This window comes from Anas platyrhynchos, chromosome 2 (assembly GCF_047663525.1).
Source record: "Anas platyrhynchos isolate ZD024472 breed Pekin duck chromosome 2, IASCAAS_PekinDuck_T2T, whole genome shotgun sequence".
In the NCBI taxonomy this organism is placed as follows: Eukaryota; Metazoa; Chordata; class Aves; order Anseriformes; family Anatidae; genus Anas; species Anas platyrhynchos.
This window is the reverse complement of record NC_092588.1, coordinates 81,041,972-81,064,427: the sequence shown is the minus strand read 5'-3', so window position 1 is coordinate 81,064,427 and position 22,456 is coordinate 81,041,972. Positions and strand designations below refer to the sequence as shown.

Genomic DNA, 22,456 nt, shown 5'->3' with positions numbered 1-22,456 from the left:
TGAAGACTGCGCTGAAAACAAAAGGCAACCCCATTTACTGGGTGTTTTATGTCTAGTCTTAGAAAATGGTTAAAGAAGATAGAAATTAAAAGGAAAGCATTCTCCTAACCCCTCTCTCTGTATTTGCAGATATTCTGTAGATCGACACACTGATATGGACAGAGTATTCAACATCGATTCAGGAAACGGTTCGATATTTACTTCAAAACCCCTTGACCGGGAAACACTGCTATGGCACAACATTACAGTAATAGCAGCAGAGATCAGTAAGTCAAACCTAAATACCACTGCTGTCCCTGATGTAATGAATTTAGCTTTCTAGCTGAGTGTGTGGAAAGCACGGCTGGACAGATGTCAGGTTATATGGATAGTCCACTCAATACTAATGAAGAAGCTGAAACTCTGGAGGAGGTGGTCTGCAGCTTTATGTTTACTAGGGACACCGCACATCAAGAGGTAACTCAGCTGAGCAGGGAGGTAGGCAACTATGCTATGTTTTCTGATCACTAATAGCCATTTTTTTAATGTCCTTTGAATTCACAACCCGTATCACAAATTTGTCTGTTGGTCTGTTGCTTAGTTTAGGACTGCTCAGAAAACAGTCATCTTGTGGTACTGCTAATAATCACGTTTATTTTAAGAGCTGAATTGCCAGGGATCTAGATAAAGATGTGCATGCTAGCTGTTGCCTATGACTGTGAAGCATAGTGGAATGGTAGATCTAATGTTGCCACCAGTTCTGTGACTGTCCCAGAGTCTTTGCACAGTGCAGAGGCTAAATGACTTTCTTTTTTTAAACATGATCTGAGAGAAATACAAATTCTACTTTCTCATTTTGCATGTACGTGTGTATGGCTTACTCAGCTGCAGTTCTCACTATGGCAAGAAGAGTGTAACGAAGGGGTATTTCACTCCAGTTTTCTTTGTTCTCTAGGTCTTTTTAAAGCTGAAAACTGAAGTGATACAATACTAGTGAGGCAAGCAGATGGACTTGTATGAGAGTAGTGCACTAGAGCCTACAGGAATTATGTTTTTTAAATAGTTTTCCCCTTCTTTTGAAAGCTTGCACCTTTTTATGCTAGGTATGTGGTTTTAGCATACCAAACACTCTGACTTCTGGCTGACTTAGCCAGTTGTTTGTGTTTCTGTTAAGTCTTTGAAGGAGTGATCTAGGGTCATGAGTTGTGCACTACAGACTGAGCTCACGGGTAGAAGAGAAGTGAAAAAATAAACACCTGAAAAGGAAAGAATAGCAAGAATATTTAGCAAGCTCACTTGCTTTGATCCCAGTGGAATTGAAATAATATACACTACAGCAAACTGTATACTACCTGAAAACCAAGTTAGCATCTATATGAAATACCCGTTTCAGTCCTTGACTCCTCCCCTAAGGGCAGACCTCCTGGGCCAAATGCTCTCAAATAAACCTTTTGTGTCTGACACAGGTTTATGTCTTAATTACATACCTCTTTAGTCTGAAACCTTCCAGGCTGCAACAAGCTGCTTCCCAGGCTGTGCATCACTGAGCCCAGACTGAATTTGGCGTAACTGGGGTAGATGCCTTCCAAAGGCAATTTTCTTGGCTGAAATTCAGCTACTCTTGAAATGAGCCTTGGTCTGATCCAGGCTACCACACTAATTTTAGTCTCAAGAGACTAGACTGGAAAACACCACTGCTTAATGCTTCTGGCTAAAACCAATCACTTCTAGCAAAGCTAGCTACTTCCCATTCCACTAACTTAGAGCTAACCATTAATTGCACTCAGTGACACCCCATCACATCGAACTCCAGGTATATTTCACTGAAGTTAGCTAAAAGAAATAGCCAGTCAAGTTACGGGCAGTACACACACTCAGAGAGATGTGTGCTCCCTTTTTAAAAAAAAAAGTACAAAAAAATAAAAAATAATAATGGTAGTCATGAAGAGAAACATCTTTCAGTGCTGACTGTTCATAATTTCATTTGACAGTAGAAAATAAATGGAAATGCAGAAGTTGTTTTGCCTTGAATTTTCTGAAATTGCCAGTAAGCGTAGCTAGCTGCATTTTTAATCTTCTCTGTTTTCACCAGCATGAGCTGCAGTTGCTCAGCAGCCCTAAGAATCACGCTCTTGGTGTTGCAAACAAATACTTGGTGAAAGACAGGCTCACTACATCTGCCACACTCTGAGGGAAACTGTTAATAAAGCTCAGTACCCAGGGCTTCTGACTCTCAGATGCCAAATCACAGCCAATTCTCCAGAGACAATTCTGAGAGCATTTGATAATAAATATTCTTTACTTAACACTTAAAGTTAATTCAAACATTGGCAGGACATTGAGGCTGCATTCAGAAAAAAAAAAAAAAAAAACACTTTAGTGGTGTGATTGCTGGCTAAACAAAACATAACACTACAGAGAAGGATAGATTTAAGCAGATGTGTCTTTTTCATATGGTGGACATTTTTGTTGGAGATGGAGCTCAGTAGTAATGAAAGGATAATGCAAACAAATTAATCTACACCAATTCATTTGCAAAAATAATTTGAAAGAAACAAAAAGAACTTAACAATGCATAAATATCTTTCAACCCATATTGCCATGAAATCAGAAAAAAGGCCCCTGTCCGTAGAGCATGTAGTATTTATACTGCTGCTGTTTATTGTAATATCATTTTCAATTGTAGGGATCTTAAGCACCTTGAAGAAGTAAAATGAAAATATGTAATGAACAGTTCAAAAAAAAAAAAAAAAAGGCAGGAAAGAAAGAAATTGTAATTCTTGGGAGGAAAAGAAATGCATTTGGCTATATATTTAAATGCATTTGTTAGAAAGGTATACTCTTATAAATAGTCTTCCAAGTAGTCCTGCAAATTCAAATGAATACATTTGATTTCCGCCTATTATAAAAATTCAACATTTATATTGATGTATTTTACCATAAAATTCAGCCTAGTCTATATTGTACATAAACTGATATTTTATACATTGAATGAATTTAGCCCAATGGTTTATATTAGGAAGTGTTTTATGCCTAATGGAATCATATTAACTTCAATGGGCCTGTGGAGCTTTAAAGTGCAGTATTTTGTCCAAATGACTGAGCTCTGTAATACAAATATACAGCGCCAATTTTGGAGAAGGCATTTTCAAATTTATAAAAGTTTGATAAATACAGTAATAGGGCTTTTATTAAGGCTTAACTCAACAAGCTACTATAATGAATGTTTGTAGAAGCATGTGGACTCACAGATCTGTACTTTATTCCACTATTTTTTCACTTGGATAATATGTTAAAATGTTTTAATAAACTATATTTACAAGGGTTGGAAATGAATGTAGAAAAATGCAGTGCAAGTCCTCATGAAAGGAAGGGGCTAGGTATTTATTTTAAACAAAACTCATTTCAGTCCTACTCATTCCCTCCGATTTCACTCTTGCACTCCCACAGCCACTAAGGCGGGTATGTTATGTCTAGGTGAGCTGGTTTGGATCATATTTGCGTGATGTGGAGGACAAAGGACATTGATGTAAATTCCTGGAAAAAAATCTCTTGTTTTCCTCTTGATTGGTGATGACCAATTGGTTTGTTGGCAGGTCTTACTCTTTTAGTAGCCACCGGTCACTGCAAAGTGGCCCTTTGCCTCAGAATCATGCCTATTTGCTCTTTCACGCCTCCCAGGCAAGGTTGCTGCCCATTGCCTTTCTTTCCTTATTTTGACTATTTTTTTGACAAAAACTTCTCTCCTCTGTAGTCCAACAGGAAGAGGAATTGTCTATACAATGTGCTGTATTTCCAAATGTTTTCATTTTTGTATGTGAAGTTAACAATATTTTTATCAGTATTTTACGATCAGATATATCATTGCCAGTTTCAATCTCCTGATCCTATCTAGTTCTTAAAGGTAAAAGAAAAGTTTACATATAGATACCTGCAGATTTTACATAGTGCTGGTGTTCTTCAGCTGATACATTTTAATATCAACTCTAGAATATTAGCCAAATCAATCCACAACAGGTTAGAAAATACCTGTGATCACAACAGCAGTTATTATTTATTTATATTTATTTATCGTAAGAGTAGTGATGGTAACTTAAGGAACTTTGTTGGGAGATTGCAGGGGAGGGAATATTGTCTATTATGCATGGAGAGGGAACAAAAATACAAGCTCATATTTCATGACTGTTCAGTCTTACTGTTTCAGAGATAAGGAAGGGAGTAAGTTCTGGGAAATTTGTTACCAGCAAACTGTATCAGTTAGGCTAATACACGGATTTAATTTAATTCCATCATTAGGTTTGTATGTGTGTATATATATATATGAAACATACATTCATAATCATACTTGGAATGTTCAAAAAAGGAATTTGCAAACCTTAAAATCCTATCCAATCTTAACTGTATAGCTTACACAGAATCAGTGTGGTGATAGAGCATGATTTTGTCGAATTCACCCCATAATTCATTCCACAGGAATCAGGAGAATATAATGAATGAGAAAAGAATTAAGGCAATGAGGCCCCAAGTCTGTCCTTTTCTTCTCCTGCACTGGGTCAGTAGCTAGGCTAAATAAAATCTCTGTTCTTTCTGGTTTTATCATTTCAGACAACCCAAAACAAAGCAGCCGTGTCCCAGTGTTCATTAAGGTTTTGGATGTAAATGACAATGCTCCAGAGTTTGCCATGTTTTATGAGACCTTCGTCTGTGAAAATGCAAAGGCAGAACAGGTGTGTTGCGTGCTTGTACTAAGCAAATATTCCAAATGAATTGAGTTTTTCTACTACTCTTGCATCACCTCATCAGGAGATATACTTTGCATTGCATCAAACTGTCAGTTTTGCAAAATTAAACTAAACAGTGGCTGCACAGTACCTGATTACGCTTAGTATTCTTGCAGCTAACGTGACACTGTGTTTTACACCTGTTTTCCGTACTGTGCCTTGTTATCTCTGATTCATTTTCCCTCTGTGATTCTCTGTTATATTCAGGCACCTCCACTGTCTCCTTCAAAAACTGTTACAGGTCCTGTCTCTGAGATAATTATTTTCTGCCAGATAACTCTCACTCTACCAGTCCCATTACTAAATGGTTCAAAGTAGCAAATAATTTGAAAGAGTCAGCCAAACAGTTCCTGTGATGGGGGATTTGGTTAGATGAACACGTAGCCAGCTTGGACTGTCTCACCTGTCATTTCTGTTGCCTGTCACATGCAAAGATTTCCTACCCAGCTGGAGTGGCACCGACCCAAACCTGCTCTCTATGTCAATGCAATTTCCCTGCCAGCTTTCAGATTCGTTATGTTACTGGCTAACGGTATGGGATACAATAGCCTGGTGATCTGAAACAGCATCAGTAGCACATGGATCACTTTTGTTAAGGTCAACATGGCAACATCAGCTGCCTTAAAGCAGGAAAACAAAACAAAACAAGTAAAACAAACAAACAGACAAAAAAAACCCACAACCGATTATATCACTTTACAATCCTACAGTAGATAAATAAGTGTAAGGTCCACTGACTTCAAAGATAATTTTGTTCTTATTGTTTCAGCTGATACAAACATTAAGTGCTGTTGATAAAGATGACTCTTACAGTGGACACCAGTTTTCATTCTCCTTAGCTCCTGAGGCAGCCAGCAGCTCAAACTTTACACTCCAGGACAACAGAGGTGAATTTCTAGGAAGACCTTTCTTTATTATCTCACCCTTGCTTTCAGTCTTCAGATGAGTATAAAATGTGTGTTTTGTGTTTCCAGATAACACAGCGGGGATTTTCACCCGAAAAACCAGGTACAGCCGGCATGAAATGAGTACCTACCTCTTGCCAGTGGTAATATCAGACAATGACTACCCTATCCAGAGCAGCACTGAAACAGTGACTATTCGAGTATGTGCTTGTGACCATCGAGGAAAAATGCTGTCCTGTAATGCAGAAGCCTTGATTCATCCTACCGGTCTTAGCACTGGGGCTCTTATTGCCATTCTTCTCTGTATCATTATATTACTTGGTAAGTGGCTCAGTGGCATTTTGTTGCTTTCACAGTTGAATTGGGTTTGAGCATTTCACAAAACAATCAATCAAACAAACAAACAAAAAATGAAAGTTTCTCTTCTTAACACTTTCAGAACAAACAAGAAATTCAAAAGGCTCACCTCAAAAGAAATGGCACAAGGGGGAAGAGGGTAAGCCTGCCAGATCAAAGCAATCGGTGTCACAGATGACAGGGACTTATTTTGCATTGCTGCAAGTGGTTATACCAAGGCTAGGGCAAGAGCAAAGCAGAGGCATTTGTGTGTTATCCTGCATTTTTATTATTGTATTTTGTCCTTTGAGGGATGCTGGATATGTGTGATATATTCTGTAGTGTGTACAGAATACATCCTACCTAATCTTCCCTGTCTAAAAGCTAGACATGTCCAATCAAAATGAGGCAGCTGAGCTCTACCCTCTGCTCAAGGGAAAGAGACAGGCACCTCTAGAAAGCCACCCATCCCATCCCCTTACTGGTATCTGAGGAGGACGAGACTAATTCCCCTCTGCAGGGTGAATATGACTCTTACTGTTGACCATAAAAAGAGGCGAGATAGCTTGGTTTTAACCAATTAAGTTCCCCTGTCTAACATAAGGGGAAACGAGTCACACTCAGTCTTTCTGGTCTTCTGGAAAAGGATGCTGAAATAGGGTGGCTACTAAGGCACTCTCTCACATCTCAAGGATGTGCAGATATCTGGCAACAGCACTTACAGGCGGTCACCTTTTTATTTTATTTTATTATTATTATTTTCTTAATTTAAAAAATAAGGCCAGTTTGCAACATCTCTCACATTCCTCTTAGGCAACTTCCATCCCTCTTGTTCAGCAAACGGAGAAGATCTGTCCAACAGCCATTAGCCATAACCTGTTAGTCTGTGGAGAACCGTCCAACACACCACAGTCAGTCCTCAGGAAGACTTTATTAGTCACCAATAGCATCTGGCCAGGAAAAAAGGGAGTCAGACCAATGTTGTAGCAGTAGGGACAAGCAGGGGAGAAAATGTTTCCTCAGTGATTTCACTTGTTTCTGCCATGCTTGTATCTTCCTCAGACATGCTTATCACCACTGCAGAATCACCCTGATCATTAGTTACTATTAACAAATGACTTCCCTCTCCAGTGATAAGCCAAAGACTGTGTTTTGACACTCAAGCTTTAACAACCTAGTCATGGCTTGCTCAAATAAGCACTATCACCTCTTCAGAACAGATTCCCACAATAACAATCGTGCTCTTAATTTGTCATTAAATTTATTTTTCAAAACGTTATATCATTGCCTCCAAGGATAGAGCTCACTTTGCATCAAGTTCCTTTCCAGAAAAAGAAATCTAGTGCTGCAGATAGTCTTGCACTAGTTAATACAACTGTACTCATTAATATCAATCTGACATTAAACGATTTCCTGTTTTATGTCAATCGAAAATAATTGATTCTGTGTGCTAAGCAGCACTTTATGTCAATTACTGCTCACGCCACCATGCACCATAAGCAGATTTTCAATTAACTCAGCTATATAATTTTCTATTTTCAGGCTGGTTGCAGGGTTTGCATGTGCAACCACTACTGAGAGAAAAACAATACTCTGGGCAGACCTGCACCACAATTTAAAGTTTAGCAGCAACAAAAAGTGCCTGTAAAGTGCTGGGTTTATTTTCAGATTGAGTAAGCCTAGCAGCTTATCAGGAGGCCTCAGATATTGCTAAAAACTGACATGCAAATAAAGGTGATGTACTTTAACGTATAACATCTTTTTTTTTTTCCTTTTTTTTCCCTTCAAGTTCTATTTGCCTAGCATATTCTGTGTAACACCTTTTTTTTTTTTTTTTTTTTTGCTAATGAGATACTTTAGAAACCCTTCCGCATAAAAACTATCAATCCTATGCTTTTTCAGATAATTCTGCCCCTCACTATTACCGTATTGACCGTATTTTTCAAGTTCTCCAAAATTTTCCCCAGCTATCCCTGTTCTCTCACACAGACCCATTTTCCTGCGTAGGGTCACAGCTTTATGCTCTTAAAGACAAGGCTTCTCCCTTACTGCACAGCAGCACAAAGAAGCATCGCTCAAGTTAGGGCATTTACATGACCCCATAAGTAAATCGTCATCACTGGGGTGAGAGTCTGAGGCTTTCACCATCTGAATCAGTCTTCCTCATTCGTCCAGTTTCACCACATTACTTATTTCCTTTTGACTCGTATTACACAACAGACAATTCCTGTGGTAAAGACATAGTAAGAATTAGACTATTTTACCTTATCATCTCAGGATTCCTCTACAGTCAACATAGAGAAAGAGTATGAGGCACTTTCACAGCATGCTTGAGGACACCTGCAGAGAGCATGTAGATCTAAGCAATTCTCCAGGGAAGAGAATTAAATAAATAAACGAAAACAAACAAACAAAAAACGAACTAACACATTTTTTAAAAAAAGGAGGGGGGGGGGGGGGCAACAGCCAGCTTTTTGTCTGTGAGGTGAAACTAAGTTTCTATGGAGTCAAATTTTGGTTTGGGGATATCCTTAGTCCTTAGTATTGCCCTTAACAGAGTTACAAACAAGGAAGGGACTGCAGGCAGGAAAAAAAAAAAAAAAAGTCTTAAAGTTACTGTGCTTTGACTCATACCATTTTAGAAATACAGTTTTAGAAATACAGCTGACATGAAAGATAACTTTGATCCACCTTATCGTCTCATATCAATGAGTTCATGCATTTTCTGATTTGCTTTGCTTTGCTCTGAAAGAACTATAAAGAGCAAGATTTGTCTTTTTTTCTCAGAGTTTGCACAGCAGAGCTGAAAACTGGGCACTGTGGACCTCAGACTACCAAAGCAACAGTGATAGTAGTAATACATCCCTGCTTCTTGCTGCTGTTCATTTGTAAATATTCAGTCATTTACCATTTTAAGACAGAATCCAGCTAAGAAATTTGAAATTAGCTTCAAAAGGAAATAAAACATTGAACATAGCACAATTCTCCAACAGTACCATGGATCATCATTGAGTAAAAATGCTTAAGTTTAAATTGGGGGCTTGGATAGAATTCCTGCCCTCTCTGTAATTTAAATGTATATATTTACACAAACTAGAATGAAAGGCATAAAATATCTGTTTGAGAAATCTCATCCCTGTCAGATTAAACAAAACCATTGCTGTATGTTGGCAGGCTTTAAGATTTAAGCTATGTAATTTTTAAGGCAAGCTATAGACTTTTTAATGTGGCATCCATTGTAAAAGCATGCCAGGAAAGTTAATACAGCTTGGACTTTCTGCTGGCTGAGACTCCATATTCCAAACGTTTCCAGAGGAGGAAAGATTTACTGATCTTGAAGAGCAGCTTTGCTAACCTTTTATCATAGCCCAGTAGATACTAGCATTGTACACAGCACAGGTTTCATTTCATCCCAGAGGTCCAAGATACATAACACTGCAGGTTGGTTGTTTGGGGAAGGTGTTTCTCCCTTCCCAGCTCTCCTGAAACTAATTCTGTTCCCCAAGCAATGAAGTTGCTGTTTGACTCTGGTAAAAACATGCCTGACAGAAAGACACTCCACTTCTTGCAAGCTTGACATCTCCTTTCATCTCGTACCCACCCATGCCACCCCATCTCTCACAGTACTCACAGACAGAACACAGTCTAAAAGTTGGATGTGTACGTCTGCAGTTTTGCTAAACATCTTAGAAAAACTTGAAATGTAAGCACTGGTGCAGCATTTCGCCTGGGTTTTAATGGAGTTGGGGATTAACTTTTCCCTTCCTCTCCCCCTGTTGGTTTGTTTCTAGTTACAGTGGTGCTGTTTGCAGCACTGAGACGGCAGCGGAAAAAAGAGCCTTTGATTATTTCCAAAGAAGACATCAGAGACAACATTGTCAGTTATAATGATGAAGGTGGTGGAGAGGAAGACACCCAGGCATTCGATATCGGCACGCTGAGGAATCCCGAAGCCATAGACGATAATAAACTGCGCAGAGACATTGTGCCAGAAACGCTTTTTATGCCACGGCGGACTGCGACAGCGCGAGATAACACGGATGTCAGAGATTTCATTAACCAAAGGTTAAAGGAAAACGATACAGATCCAGCAGCCCCCCCGTATGACTCGTTAGCAACCTACGCATATGAAGGTAATGGTTCTGTGGCAGAGTCCCTCAGCTCCTTGGAGTCGGTGACCACGGACGGAGATCAGGACTATGATTACCTCAGTGACTGGGGGCCACGGTTTAAAAAGCTGGCAGATATGTATGGCACGATGGACAGTGACAAAGACTCTTAATATGTTGCCTTTTTTTTTTTTTTCCTCCCTCATTTTCAGAAACAGCATTGAGATATGTGAAGTGGCTATTTCTTTCTATTTCTCCACAGCTCTGTGAAAGGGTTCTCTATCCAACCGGTTCCAGTTGTCTAATGACTGCAGTCTGTGTGGATCAGCTGTCAGAAAACTTTTTCTAATATCATTTTATGAGCTTCCAAGAGGCAAACTTCTTATTTTTTAGTGCATCCGGTTTACTAAGCCAACCTTACAGGCACAGCAGTAGTGGAGGGGAAAAAAAAAGATCAGATGGGGAGCAATATTTTTACTTGTTCTGCTTATATTGTAAATTGGAGTATATTACTGTTTAAGCTCACTTGCTCTTTTTACTTGTATTCAGATTATTCAGCTCAGACGACTGCTCTGTCGATTGTGTATTGCACATCCCAATGTAATGAGGTACCCTAGTTTAACCTATGTATTATAGTCAAAAGTAGTGGTGATGGAATGAAGGTTTATTATACAAGTAGAGTCAGCTGAGAAAAAAACAAATGCATTTTACTCATGAGGAGGGTAGTGAGGCCTAATGGTCATTTAAATCCAAGTGTTTTTTTCAGAACTTGCCATTGCCCCCAATGCACTGAATCATAGAAACACACATATATATAGTTCATTGACTGCTATGTATATATTCTTCTGACCTAGCATTGCTGGAGAGATGTGCGTGCATGTGTGTGTGGTCAGTAACCCCAATCCAGTTCTTAAGTGGTTTCCCAGTTCTGACCCAGACTTGCCTTGTGATATGGAACAAGTCATCTAATCCAACTCCAGATTGAACCACAATTTAGAGGAAGGAGCAGAACGTAGCTGTGCTTTTCTTTGTACTTGTGATAGTTTCCACCTGCACTGCAGTTCAGTGGTGAAGGCCACTGTGCTGGGGAGGTAGGAGTCAGGCTTTTCATATCCTGTTCCCACGTGCAGGAGGGCAGCTGTAACCTCAAGGTGACTGCCACCCATTGAGTCAAAAGAAGCAAGTGTAAAGGAGGAAGGAGTGCTTTTATGTCCTAAACTCCCCTGCCAGGGTGTCTTCTGACTGATTCTCTGCCCAGTTTTGCTATCTGTAAAGTGGGGAAATAATGCCTACCTCATCAGGATGTTGCAAGAATTAGATAAGTCATTTGGAAAATACTTTACAGATGGACAATGCTGGTATTCTGCCAGAGGAAGTAATTTCTCATGCTTTTTTGGCTCCCTTCGCCCCAGCCCCCTTTCAGATTCAAGCCTTGAGTGCAAAAATAAGTGAAAATCAATTATCATTCTAATGGCCTGAAAAGCAGGGTGTATAACTTTTTTTTTTTTTTTTTTTCATAAACAACTCAGCCAGGATTGTTAAAGACATCACCAAAAGGTGACAGTTTAATCACGTCTTTCCATGGGTGTGCTTATCTTCTTTGCCAAGCGAAGTAATTTTTGTCCAAGGATGGGGGCAGGGAAGATGCCATAGTCTCAGGCCAGAACAATTTTCTCTATGTATGACTTATGCACCACTCACTCTTTCTGTTGGTTGTCAAACCTATACAGTGGCTACTCTTCAAATCCAGTGATCTAGGAGAGGCTAGTTAGAGAAAACTCTAAGGGGCAGCCATGGGACATACCCAATTCCAGGAGCTAGGAGCACCTCTTGGACCCAAAGTAGGGATATGGCCTATGGCACTGTGCCAAGGAAAGAAGAATTTTTATTTGTAATATACCTCATAAATAACTAATCTAATGTATTTTATTTTGAAACTGTATTTAATACTAGAATTACAGGCATGGATCTATTTCCTTCCTCCTCTCCCCTCGAATTTTTCGTGAATCAGTTTGAAAACTAAACAACGGCTCCAATTTACTTTAAAACATGAAGAGACAAGGGAAAAAAGTTAATAAACAGAAAATTAAAAGGGATTAAAAATTAATCCCTGGAATTCATTACTCCCAGAGAGTTAAATAAAGAGAGCAGTAAGATTCCAGAGCATGAGACACATATAAGCACGACGACATAAATGCAGGATTTGCGGTGTCCCGCAGCACTGGGAAGGATGCCTTTGTAGTGGGGAGCACCACACGCTCGCAGGCTTAGGGCAAGGCAGCTAATGGTTTACAGGTGCCCAGTGCTGCAGCTCAGATGGGTTTTCAGAGCAGAGGAGGCCAGAATTTCAGGGAGCGCTGATCCCCAGTGCCGCTGGTGGAGGCCTCTCAGGGGTCAGGTGCCCAACTCCACTGCATAGCAGGGCTGAGCCTGCACGGCAGCAGTGACACAGCCAGACCCTTCTCTTGTTCTCCTCAGGGCCTCTCTGCAACTTAAGATGATAATCTTTGAAAGCCTATCCCTTTGTAGTCTCCTAGAAATCAGTGTATCCAGGAGGCAACCTGCCTCAACCCTGGCCCTGGCACAGGAGCAGGCCGCCTGGTTTGTCAGTGGCTTTCAGACACATAGGAGGAAAAGGAGGTGCTCACACAGGCTCCTCACTTGGAGCTACGCTCAATCCCTGGAGACAGCGTACGCTGAGACAGCGTACCCTTCAGGGGCTCCTCGCCCTTTTTGTGAGGTCTACCTGCAGCAAATTGCCTCAAAAACTCAGGGCAGAGCTGGATGCCGAGAGCGATCAGGCCAATCCTCCCCACACCTCAGGCCAGCAAGCCACAGCAGAGGTGGCTGCCAAACCTTGCAGGCCAGGGGTTGCCCGAGCATATTCAGCCCCACAAAACCTCCCCGGCTCACCGTGGAGAGGGAACTGTGGCCACTTGGCTGGAGGCAACCCGGCCACAGCCCTGACAGGAGCAGACACCCCGCCAGGCAGCGCCCATTACTTCCACAACAGGAGGACTGCTCACCTCCTTGTAACTACTTCCCTACCTTTGTATGGTGACTTTGTCGAATTTAGTGATTGTTAGTGGCAGTTCAAGCTCAAGTTTGTTTTTTTTTTTTTTTTTTTTTTTTTTTATTATTATTTTTTATTATTATTTTTATTATTTTTTATTGAAAGCTGGTTCTATCTTGTCCACTGTGTGACACAGTAGATAACAGAGTGGCTTCTTGTGCCTGTTGTGTAAATATATTATATATAAAATTATACAGTGTCACCACAAATATGGTGCCTGAATAGCAAATGGATTCTCCTAGGAAAACTCAAGGCAAACTCCATTCAAATTCTTTATTATGCATCTAGGTTTTAAGGTCCATTTTTTCTTGCAAATTAGACAGACTTAGCATCCCTCTCACAGCAAGAAGAATTCAATTCTGTCTTTTCTTCTTGCTTGGCAGTACCACAAAGTGCAATTTATAAAATCAGTACTGCATATTAAATATTGAAAGTGCCATATTGCAGTGGATACAAAAATTCGCAGTAGTATTTCTTTGCACCTTGTTGCATGCCAGCGTGCTAGATGATAGAATTAGTATTTAACAATGCTTTCACACATCGCTAGAATTGTCATTTATAGATAAGAAAGTGTTAGATTAGGGGCTATAAAGTGGGTTTCAAGGCTGTTTTAAGCCTGCTGTTCTTACAACCACACCTATTTGAAGAGAAGAAACATTACTAGTAAATTTAGCTAAGCCAGGCAGAGATGAGCAACGCAGTTGGCTTTTAATTTGGAAATGCGTCTGATCTAACAATAGGGGAGCTATTAAAAGATACCGAGGAATTCACAGGGACCTGTTTACAAGGGAGACATTTCCAGCCTTGCTATTGCAGAACAATAACATCTCCACACTTGAAATAGAATAGCATTTCTAACACAGCGTATTCCATCCCAACTCCCAAATCAGCCACTTTATTCCAGAAAAGGGATTTTTATTCCAGAAGAATGAATGTTTCGGGTTAAGAATCCCTCTATCCCACAGCAGCACCAGTATGTGGAGATGCAGCAAACCAGCGCGCCTGCAGACGGTGCCGACACGATTGTGCCAGGACAGCTCCCCATGCAGACCGGCCCTTGGAAGAGAGCTAAGGCAAAATCTTGCAGTGAGCTCTGAACAAAGGAATTTGGGATTTTCCAGACGGCTCGACTGGTAGTACCACAGGGCTGGAATATGTTCCCAGACCTGATATGGATGGATACACTATCTAATCATAAGATAAAAAAAAAATCTCCCACAAGAACAAGTTATCTATGTTTCAGCTATTGCTTGTAAAAAAATGTCTGGGAAAGATCCCAAGTAGAAGAGAAACACTCTACATGTAACAACAACAATATTTTCTAAATTTGTCCTAAGAAACAGATATATTTTTCTGATGATTGTTTATATTGTTAGCTGTCAGGTTCATTCTATGGAAAGGTATTTCATAGTTGTTAAACATGAATGGGAGAGGCAACTTTCAAATGATCCAGTTTTGGAATTAACAGGCTGCATTACAAGGCACACCATTTTCATTTCTCTGTCACGAAATAAACCAACAAAAACCATTAACTGAATATTTCTAGTCCTACAGAAATACAGTGGTCATAAAGAAGTGGAACAGGGAGAAATGCCTTTGGGAATGTGTGTGCACATGTACAATATGCATAAAAAGAAGGGAAATAATAAAGGGAACATTGGGAGCTAGGCATGTTTCAAAGTCAGGCTTAACTGTGTTGAACAGGGACAACAGTGCACAGTCACTTCTACACTTCCAGACTGCCTACAACAGCCAGAGGGAGACTGGTGTGGATAGGAAGACAGACATCATCTTTTTCAGACCAAGTAAATTAAATCAAGGCCATTTCCATGCAAATTTCTAGTGAAGAAAGTCCTTTTCTCTTGATTATTAAATGTGCTAAATTTCTGCATCAGATATATCTTGATGGCCTCCTGCAGTGTTTTCAGTGAATTATGGACAGTGATTCTGAGCAGGTAACTCTCTGCAGACACCATCATGTTACCTCTTCCTGCCACCATCTGTTTCAAATCTCTCCATGTTTCATTTGGCTATAAGCAGTACTGAAGTGTTTTACAAGGCCACCGTCCCAACTGGATGCTGCCATCCCCTGCCCATTTGTGTTTCAATTAACACTGCAGTCTGAGCTCCCTTGTCAAATGAGAGCTGACAAATTAACAGCCATTATGCTATTTCTGACAAGTATGAACTATTTTGTAAGTTGTGAAAGGCAGGGTATTTTTCCAGCCCCTGTAGACCTGTGAAACAGCAGCCTTCCCCAGTAAATGTCAGAGCCACGACATTTATTATTTTCAATTTAGCCTTCAGAAAGACTTGTTTTCCTAGAGGTTGATTCTTTATTTAAGAAAAAAAAAAAAAAAAAAAAAAGGAACAAAAGTATATTTAATATCTACAGCTTCATGCTCCAGAAGAAGGGGAAAAACACAGCAGCCAACTCCATGATTTAACACCAGCCTGTCCTCTCAGCACTTTTATTTAGGCACAGCTGAGACAATCTTGATCCTGCCCATCATTTTGCAATATTATACTTTTCAGCCCATGCCTGCACTGGTCACACACTAAACACTTCCCTGAACGGTATCCAAAAGCCATGTCTAGGGTTGCAGGGAGTTCAAGAGTCAGAGACCCAGGATTTTCAGGCAGAATAATGGAAAATGAATTGCAGGGGGTGGGAGACAGGGGGAGGTAATCAGTCACGTGCAAGGCAGGCCCACGGCACTTAAAAGCCACAAAGCTGTCATATTATACATAGAGTTACTAGATTTCAAAGGAGCTTTTACAGAAGCTGCTCTTATTTTGTTTTCTGCATGTCTTCTCTCTCTCTCAAAAAAAAAAAAAAGGAAAAAAAGGAGCTGCGAACTCCAAATTTTTCCTTCTGCAAATTTAATTTGACAAAGAAGATGCAAATCCAGCACATAGAGAAATCCTTTCCACTCCCATGGGCTTTTGACCTTTCCTATGAGACTGCACTATTTATGTAAATATACTTGGAGACACTTTCTATAAGCTTTTAGTTTTCTACAATCTATTACTTTAGTGTTTATTAAGGAAACAAATGTATAGTATTATTAAGCATTCAGGTGAACACAACAAAGAAACAACACTGCAAACACAAAGCTGTTCTGGATTTTGACATATGAAAACTCTTCAGAAACACTGTACTGTTTTCATTCTGTGATTACTTTCATTGCTTTGAAAATTAAACTTAAAAAAAAAGGCCTTATAATAAATGCTATGTGCATCTTAACTGTGTTACTGAGCTAAATCAATCTGGCAAACTCCTATTGCGATTTGTGATTTTTAAACCCTTAAAATAAATGCTTTTCGGTATTGATCTTTTTTAATTAAAAATACTTCCAAGCATAAATTGAAACTAGTGCCACCACCTGGGAAGATTTACTTGCTGGTATGCTCCAGCTACACAGTCTCTCATGATGTGTCCCCTTGAGTATGGGAAGCCTGAGCATCGGATGGATCTGCTCACCACTGAGGAACATTTGCAGGTGACAACATTTTTCGAGATTTACACCTAGAAGCTTCCCTCTATTACAAAGGGATCCATGCTGGAACGATCATCTCTTCTGCAGCATGGGTGGGCAATTTGTTATGGTCAGATGGCAAGTGTGCACTCTCTCCCTTATATTTCTTGTTCACTGTACTGGCTTCTTTTTTGGGGGTGGGGAGCAGGGGGAAATGAAATTTAAGGATTTAATGAGAAACCAATTTGAACAACAATTTCTCACAGACAGAGTGAATTTGCCTTTTTGCAAATTGATTTTTGTAACAAGTTATTTATATGATGCTACTTAATAAATTGTTTTTTTTTTCTAACTTGCTTTTTTTTTTTCCCTATTTCTCTCAAGATATGGTTTGTATTTACAAAGCAATTGTAACACTAAGCCTTCAAAAAGATTCTGCAATCACTTTGAAGTACAGAGGTAAACTGGCTCAGTCTTTAAAACACCATTTGTAAGTGTCTGGCTTGCAACATTCTGTAAAAGCAGTAGGATTGGTAGCCTGTGGTCAGTGAGGCATCCCAAAAGAGTGATATAATTTCAGAAAGCATTCATTAGTTATGCTTACTATCAAGGGGATATTAATCTATGAAAACAAGCCACATTTTGACTAGCTCTGGCTTCCTTAGAAGTCAGCAGGAGCTTTGCCTAAGTAAAGCATGTGGAATACCATCCCTGAAGGATATAAAGATCATAGAATCTACAGTGGCACTGTTCAGTTATTTGCCTTTCATTGCATGAGGTACCAAAAAAAAAAAAAAAAAAAAAAAAAAGACTAAATCTTGGTTCACTTGAGAAGAGTCCAAATGTCATTTTCAATATCTTTTTACATAAGCAGAACAACCTCCAGAGAAAATGATTCATTTTAACATTTCCTAAATAAAAGATCTGTCTACATCTCCAGAAATTTGATCATATTTAAAATCCTTCCTAAATGGAAGGACAAAAAACAGACTGGGAAAAGTTACAGCAAATCAGTACTTCACCAAAAGCATTACTAACCAAAAAGAGCAAGTAGTATAACACTGAGATCTACCTGTAGTTTATGAATGAACTGAGGAACTTCTGTAACTGGTTAAAGGAGTTAACCTAAGCATCCACCTGCAATCCTTGGTGGACCTCAAGAAGGTCTTCTGTATGATTAGCTCAGAAACAGTTTTGTTGGACACTCAATAATAGACCATAGAGTGATAAATACAGAGGTCTACATATTAACTAGAAGTTTTCGTTTATTTTTGTTTCATTGTCCAAACACCAAATCACAGAAACTAAGCCCTGCACCCATCTCCTTCCCCCCAGACCTTGCAGTAAGGTCACACACTTGCAGGAGCCAGCACAGAGAGGCTACCAATGTTACTTATGGTGTTAGAGCAGCCCTACAAGATTTCAGAAAATATCAGATTGAGTGCTCCATCTTTTAAATGAAGACGTTAGCAGCAGCAGCAGGAAGAGGAGGAGGAGGAATCCTGGTTGCCCACTGCTTGAGCAGCGGTCCAGGCTCTGCAGACCTCCACATACACAGAGGGCTGAGTGCCAGAATCAGAGCAGATGGGCCCTACCACTTTTCTTTATGGGAAAGAGGAATTGGAACCATTCCTTGTTTGATTTACTGTATTAGAGAACAGCTCAATCACAGGAAAGTCAGCTAGAGGCTGGTATTTCAGCTAGAAAGCATATCTGGTTCTCAGACGGCCATTTACCAGTTTTATCTGTGTAAAACGCCTCTTTCCACCCTGCAACAAGCAACACACAAACCACAAACATGCTGAAAGTTCATCATTCATTAATCCTATCAAAGTATCACAGAGACAAGTTACGTAGATGAGCCATTAATGGCTACAGTGTCTTAAAAAAGTTTTACCAGTCATTGCTGAATTTCAAGGGCAGCTCAAACAAGAAACCCAAGAAGAGAGCAATATGTTTCACTAAGGCTTTAATCCTTACATAGGAATTGCAGTAACGATCATTTACATGAGCAGCCAAGTGAAATCAGTGTTGGTCCCTCCAATTTTAATACCAGATGATGTTACATTTCACACTGTAAATAAAATCCAACTTTGTAGGATAAGATACAGACCATAGGGCATGGGGGAGAAAAAAAAAAAAAAGGGAAAAATGAACAAGAAAAGAAAAGAAAGATATATATATTCTCACCCAGAGCCTTTAAAACCTTCCCCCTTTCTTACCAACATTGGAATATTGTCCCATTTTAAGCACAGATGGCTGTCTAGCAAACGCCCATCCTCTGCATTCCCTTTTCTCCAGACTGACCATACCAACTAACAGATTCTCAGCCACTCTCTGCCCAGTCAGCCTTTGCTTATTCCCACCAAAGCAGAAAGCAAAATTCAGCACCATCAGAAGTCCCCAGCCACTCCCTGTCAACCTCAGAATTGCCCTAGTACTCATCATGCATTTTTAAGCCATGCCTAAGCACTGAGTGCGCAGACCCCTCTACACTAGCTGTGGATCTACTTTTGGCCTAATGGGACCTCATCATGCATCTCACTTCATTTGAGCAAAAGAGAAGAGATTTACTAGGACCAGGGGAACATAGATAGGAAAGTTGTATGCAAGGGGACACATCAACCTGAATCCTCCCCCCCCAATGGGGTGGTTCTTCCTGTACAAAAAGCCAATAATCACCCATGTTGAGCTTCTCTCTACCCCCTGCTAGAACTTTGCCTTTCTTCACTCAGAACTTTGCTGGCTGTCTGCTCATGCATGCATCTTAATTAATAAACAAATGAATAAATCCCCTCCTGATTGCTTTTACACATTTTTCTAAACATCTGCTTCTACCTACATTGTTAGACAAAGCTGTTCTCTTCCACAACTCAGCTGGGGAACTTATTTCTTTCTCTCTCTCAGGACGCAATTGGGTTTTTCACGTCAATTATCTTAATTGGAAGCAAGCTTAACCCATTTCCCAATTACAGCTCCAGCTTATTAGAACAAACAAACTCTCAAACCTCCTTTAATAAAATATAATACAACCAGAAACACCCCCAAAGAACAAATGCTAACTTTGGTAACAAGACACTGAGAAAGGGACTGAATAAAACAGCTCTGGTAAGGGGAAGAGTGGGGGTGCTTTGGAAGCTGGAGAAGCAGGAGGAGAAAGTGGGGTTTGATTATCCAGCTCAATTTCTTATTTAGCATTCTTAAAGGTCTGCATGCTGGTGACTCACAGAGGGCGAGCACTTCACCGTCACTCATTCCATATGCTTTTTCCCTCCACATACCAAAGGGTTCCTCTTAGAAACAAAACGCTGAGCTAAATGCAACTTTGCTTTGATAACGCTGGGCATTTTGCTGTCCCTGCCTCTGTACAGTTTGAGGCTGGAGCCAGGCTCTCTCCAACTCCTCCTCACTCCACTCCCAGCCTTTATCACTCCTGTTTGATGGACATGAACCTAATACCTATTATCAAACATGCAAAGCCTAAAGAAATAGAGTCCTGTGGCAAGAGGGAGAAGCCAAGTGTTACAGCTCCAGATGATGGTTGGTGTAGTCATGCCTCCTCACATGGCCCTGGGTCTCCTGCTTACCCATTTTTCATCACAGCGTCAATGCATCAAAGCTGCAGCTTCCAGTACCAGACACACACTTTGCCACAGATTCGTGAAAACTGCAGATTTTCACCTTCCTATTTGGCTTCCTGTGACTGCCACCAGCTTTTTGAGAGGCACCCACCTTTTATACACATGCTGGATTCCAGCCTAAGAAGCTATACACAGAAATCGTCCCACTTGCACAGATCACAGGATAAATGGGCAAAATATTTAGCCCACAAAGCTGCAATACTCTACACCTACAGCATCTGCCAGGCACGGATCCAGTGATGAGCATTTCCCCCTAGCCAAGCTTACACATTCAGACACAGCAGCTACGATGCTGTTTTGATTCTGTTGTTCTCCGGTATTGTCAACATTTCTCTAAACAATTTTTACAGTTGTTTTTGAGTAACAGAGAAAAGTCAAAACTAAACTTGGAGATTCACCGTTCTAATATCTTGGTATTTAATCAACCTGTAATATAATATTGATTATGAATGCCCTGGAGACGAGAGATTGGTACTTTTCTTTAGAGCAGATACTTCATATAGCTCTTTATTGCAGTAAGAGCCTTTCGAATGTTCTGATAACAAATACCCATCTGGCCCATGGGCTCGATCGCTTCTGCAGTCAGAATTTTATCATTGATTCTGGCAGGAGTGAGACAGGACTCCTGGAAGGCAACACGCCTTAACTGTGTGATGGCCAGGAGGAGCTGCAGCAGAGGGCAAAGGGACTCAGACTGTGGATATTGCTCCAGAGGGCCATGAAATAAAAGAACCACGCATGAAGAAAGATTTCCGGCAGAAGGAACATACCATACAAAATATTCTGTTGAGATTTCAGCATTTCTTCTCATTGCTCAGAAACAGTTACCTTGCACAATAAAAGTAAAATAAAATAAAATAAAATAAAACAAACAACCTCACTGTATGCCAGCTGTTTCCCTGCTCTCTCCCAGTCCCTCTCCGCAGAAAGGTCACATCCCTGGTGCGTCTGGTGGTCCTTATCTTGTGCCAGCTCTGGCTGCTCCTCCTGTATGCCCAGCCTCTAGACTAACTGGACCAAAGCTGAACGGCAGACTTACATTTCATTCAGCTCATCTTCTGGCATCTCCTTTCTTTTATCCTCTGCACAGCCTGCATACATTCATAAACATGTGTGCTCTATACTAACCCTGTACATATAGAGCTGTAATGTGAATGATGGCACAGCCTTATCCTGCTCCGTCTTGTGTTTTGAAACCCTGCCAGGCACAAAGCCCATGCTCTGGGTCACCCCTCTCAGTGTAAATGGGCTGCTCACGCTTCACTGCTGCCCTTAGGTCTGGGCACCCACCAGGTACCAGGTGTTAAGCACAGCACCGAAAGGATAGAGCAGAAAGTAGCTTTAAGAAGCCTTTTTAATGATCAAATCAGCAGCCAGCTAAAATTATCTTCCCATCCCTCCACCTGTAGCACCATGGCAAAGGAAGAACAGAGTGGTAGACTGGAGAAACGTTGTTCCTGATACAATTATAACTTGGACTGTCAAGTCCAAGGGTTACTGGGCACGTTTACATCCATAACCCTGAACCAAGCACACAAGAGCTGAGCAAGGGGAACTCAGAAATCCAAAGACTGCTCCAAAAAACATGAATTCATTTCTAGAACCTGATGGGGGCTCAGAAACTGACTTTATATATATACTTAGTTTGATGTTTTTTCCATCTGCCAGTTCATTGAAACCAAAGACGCTAGTCCAGGTACATAAATGAAAAATATGCATAAATCTGGGCAAGATGGGTACCTTATTTTCTTCAACAGCAGGACAAGGATCCAAACTGTAGCCAGACTGAGCTGTTATTTGAAAACACAATTCTGCACTTGTGAAGACCAGAACAATCCTTTTAAATAACATTATCTGTATTTTCCATCATCTCTTTGAGTCATTCTTCACTCACTCCACACCAAAAGGTATGATAACGTTGTGCAGGGCAAATAGCTGGAGCTGGGTATATCAGAATAAGTTCTGATATGCTGCAGGTATGAGGGTTCACACTCACGACAAAATTATCACACATGGTATTAGGCATTGTCAGTTCTAGTCCTCAAAACCCTGCTGCTTTACTGCATTAGATTTCTCCTCTATTTACTGTAACAACTTCAAGTCATTTACAATAAAGTCAGAATAAGCATACTTGTGCAAAGAAGCTTTGACGA

General features: G+C 40.3%; 1 protein-coding gene across 2 annotated transcripts in view; it reads left to right on the top strand.

Moving 5' to 3' along the window:
- CDH6 (cadherin 6) overlaps positions 1 to 17,014 on the top strand; it is a 105,530-nt gene extending 88,516 nt beyond the window's left edge. For both annotated transcript variants that reach the window (XM_072034997.1, XM_072034998.1), the window contains 5 exons: positions 130 to 266; positions 4,585 to 4,706; positions 5,530 to 5,647; positions 5,735 to 5,986; positions 9,793 to 17,014. In XM_072034997.1, coding sequence (XP_071891098.1) covers positions 130 to 266; positions 4,585 to 4,706; positions 5,530 to 5,647; positions 5,735 to 5,986; positions 9,793 to 10,283 — 1,120 coding nt within the window. In that variant the 3' untranslated portion in view covers positions 10,284 to 17,014. The remainder of the gene's footprint in view (positions 1 to 129; positions 267 to 4,584; positions 4,707 to 5,529; positions 5,648 to 5,734; positions 5,987 to 9,792) is intronic.
- The last annotated feature ends 5,442 nt before the right edge of the window (positions 17,015 to 22,456 follow it).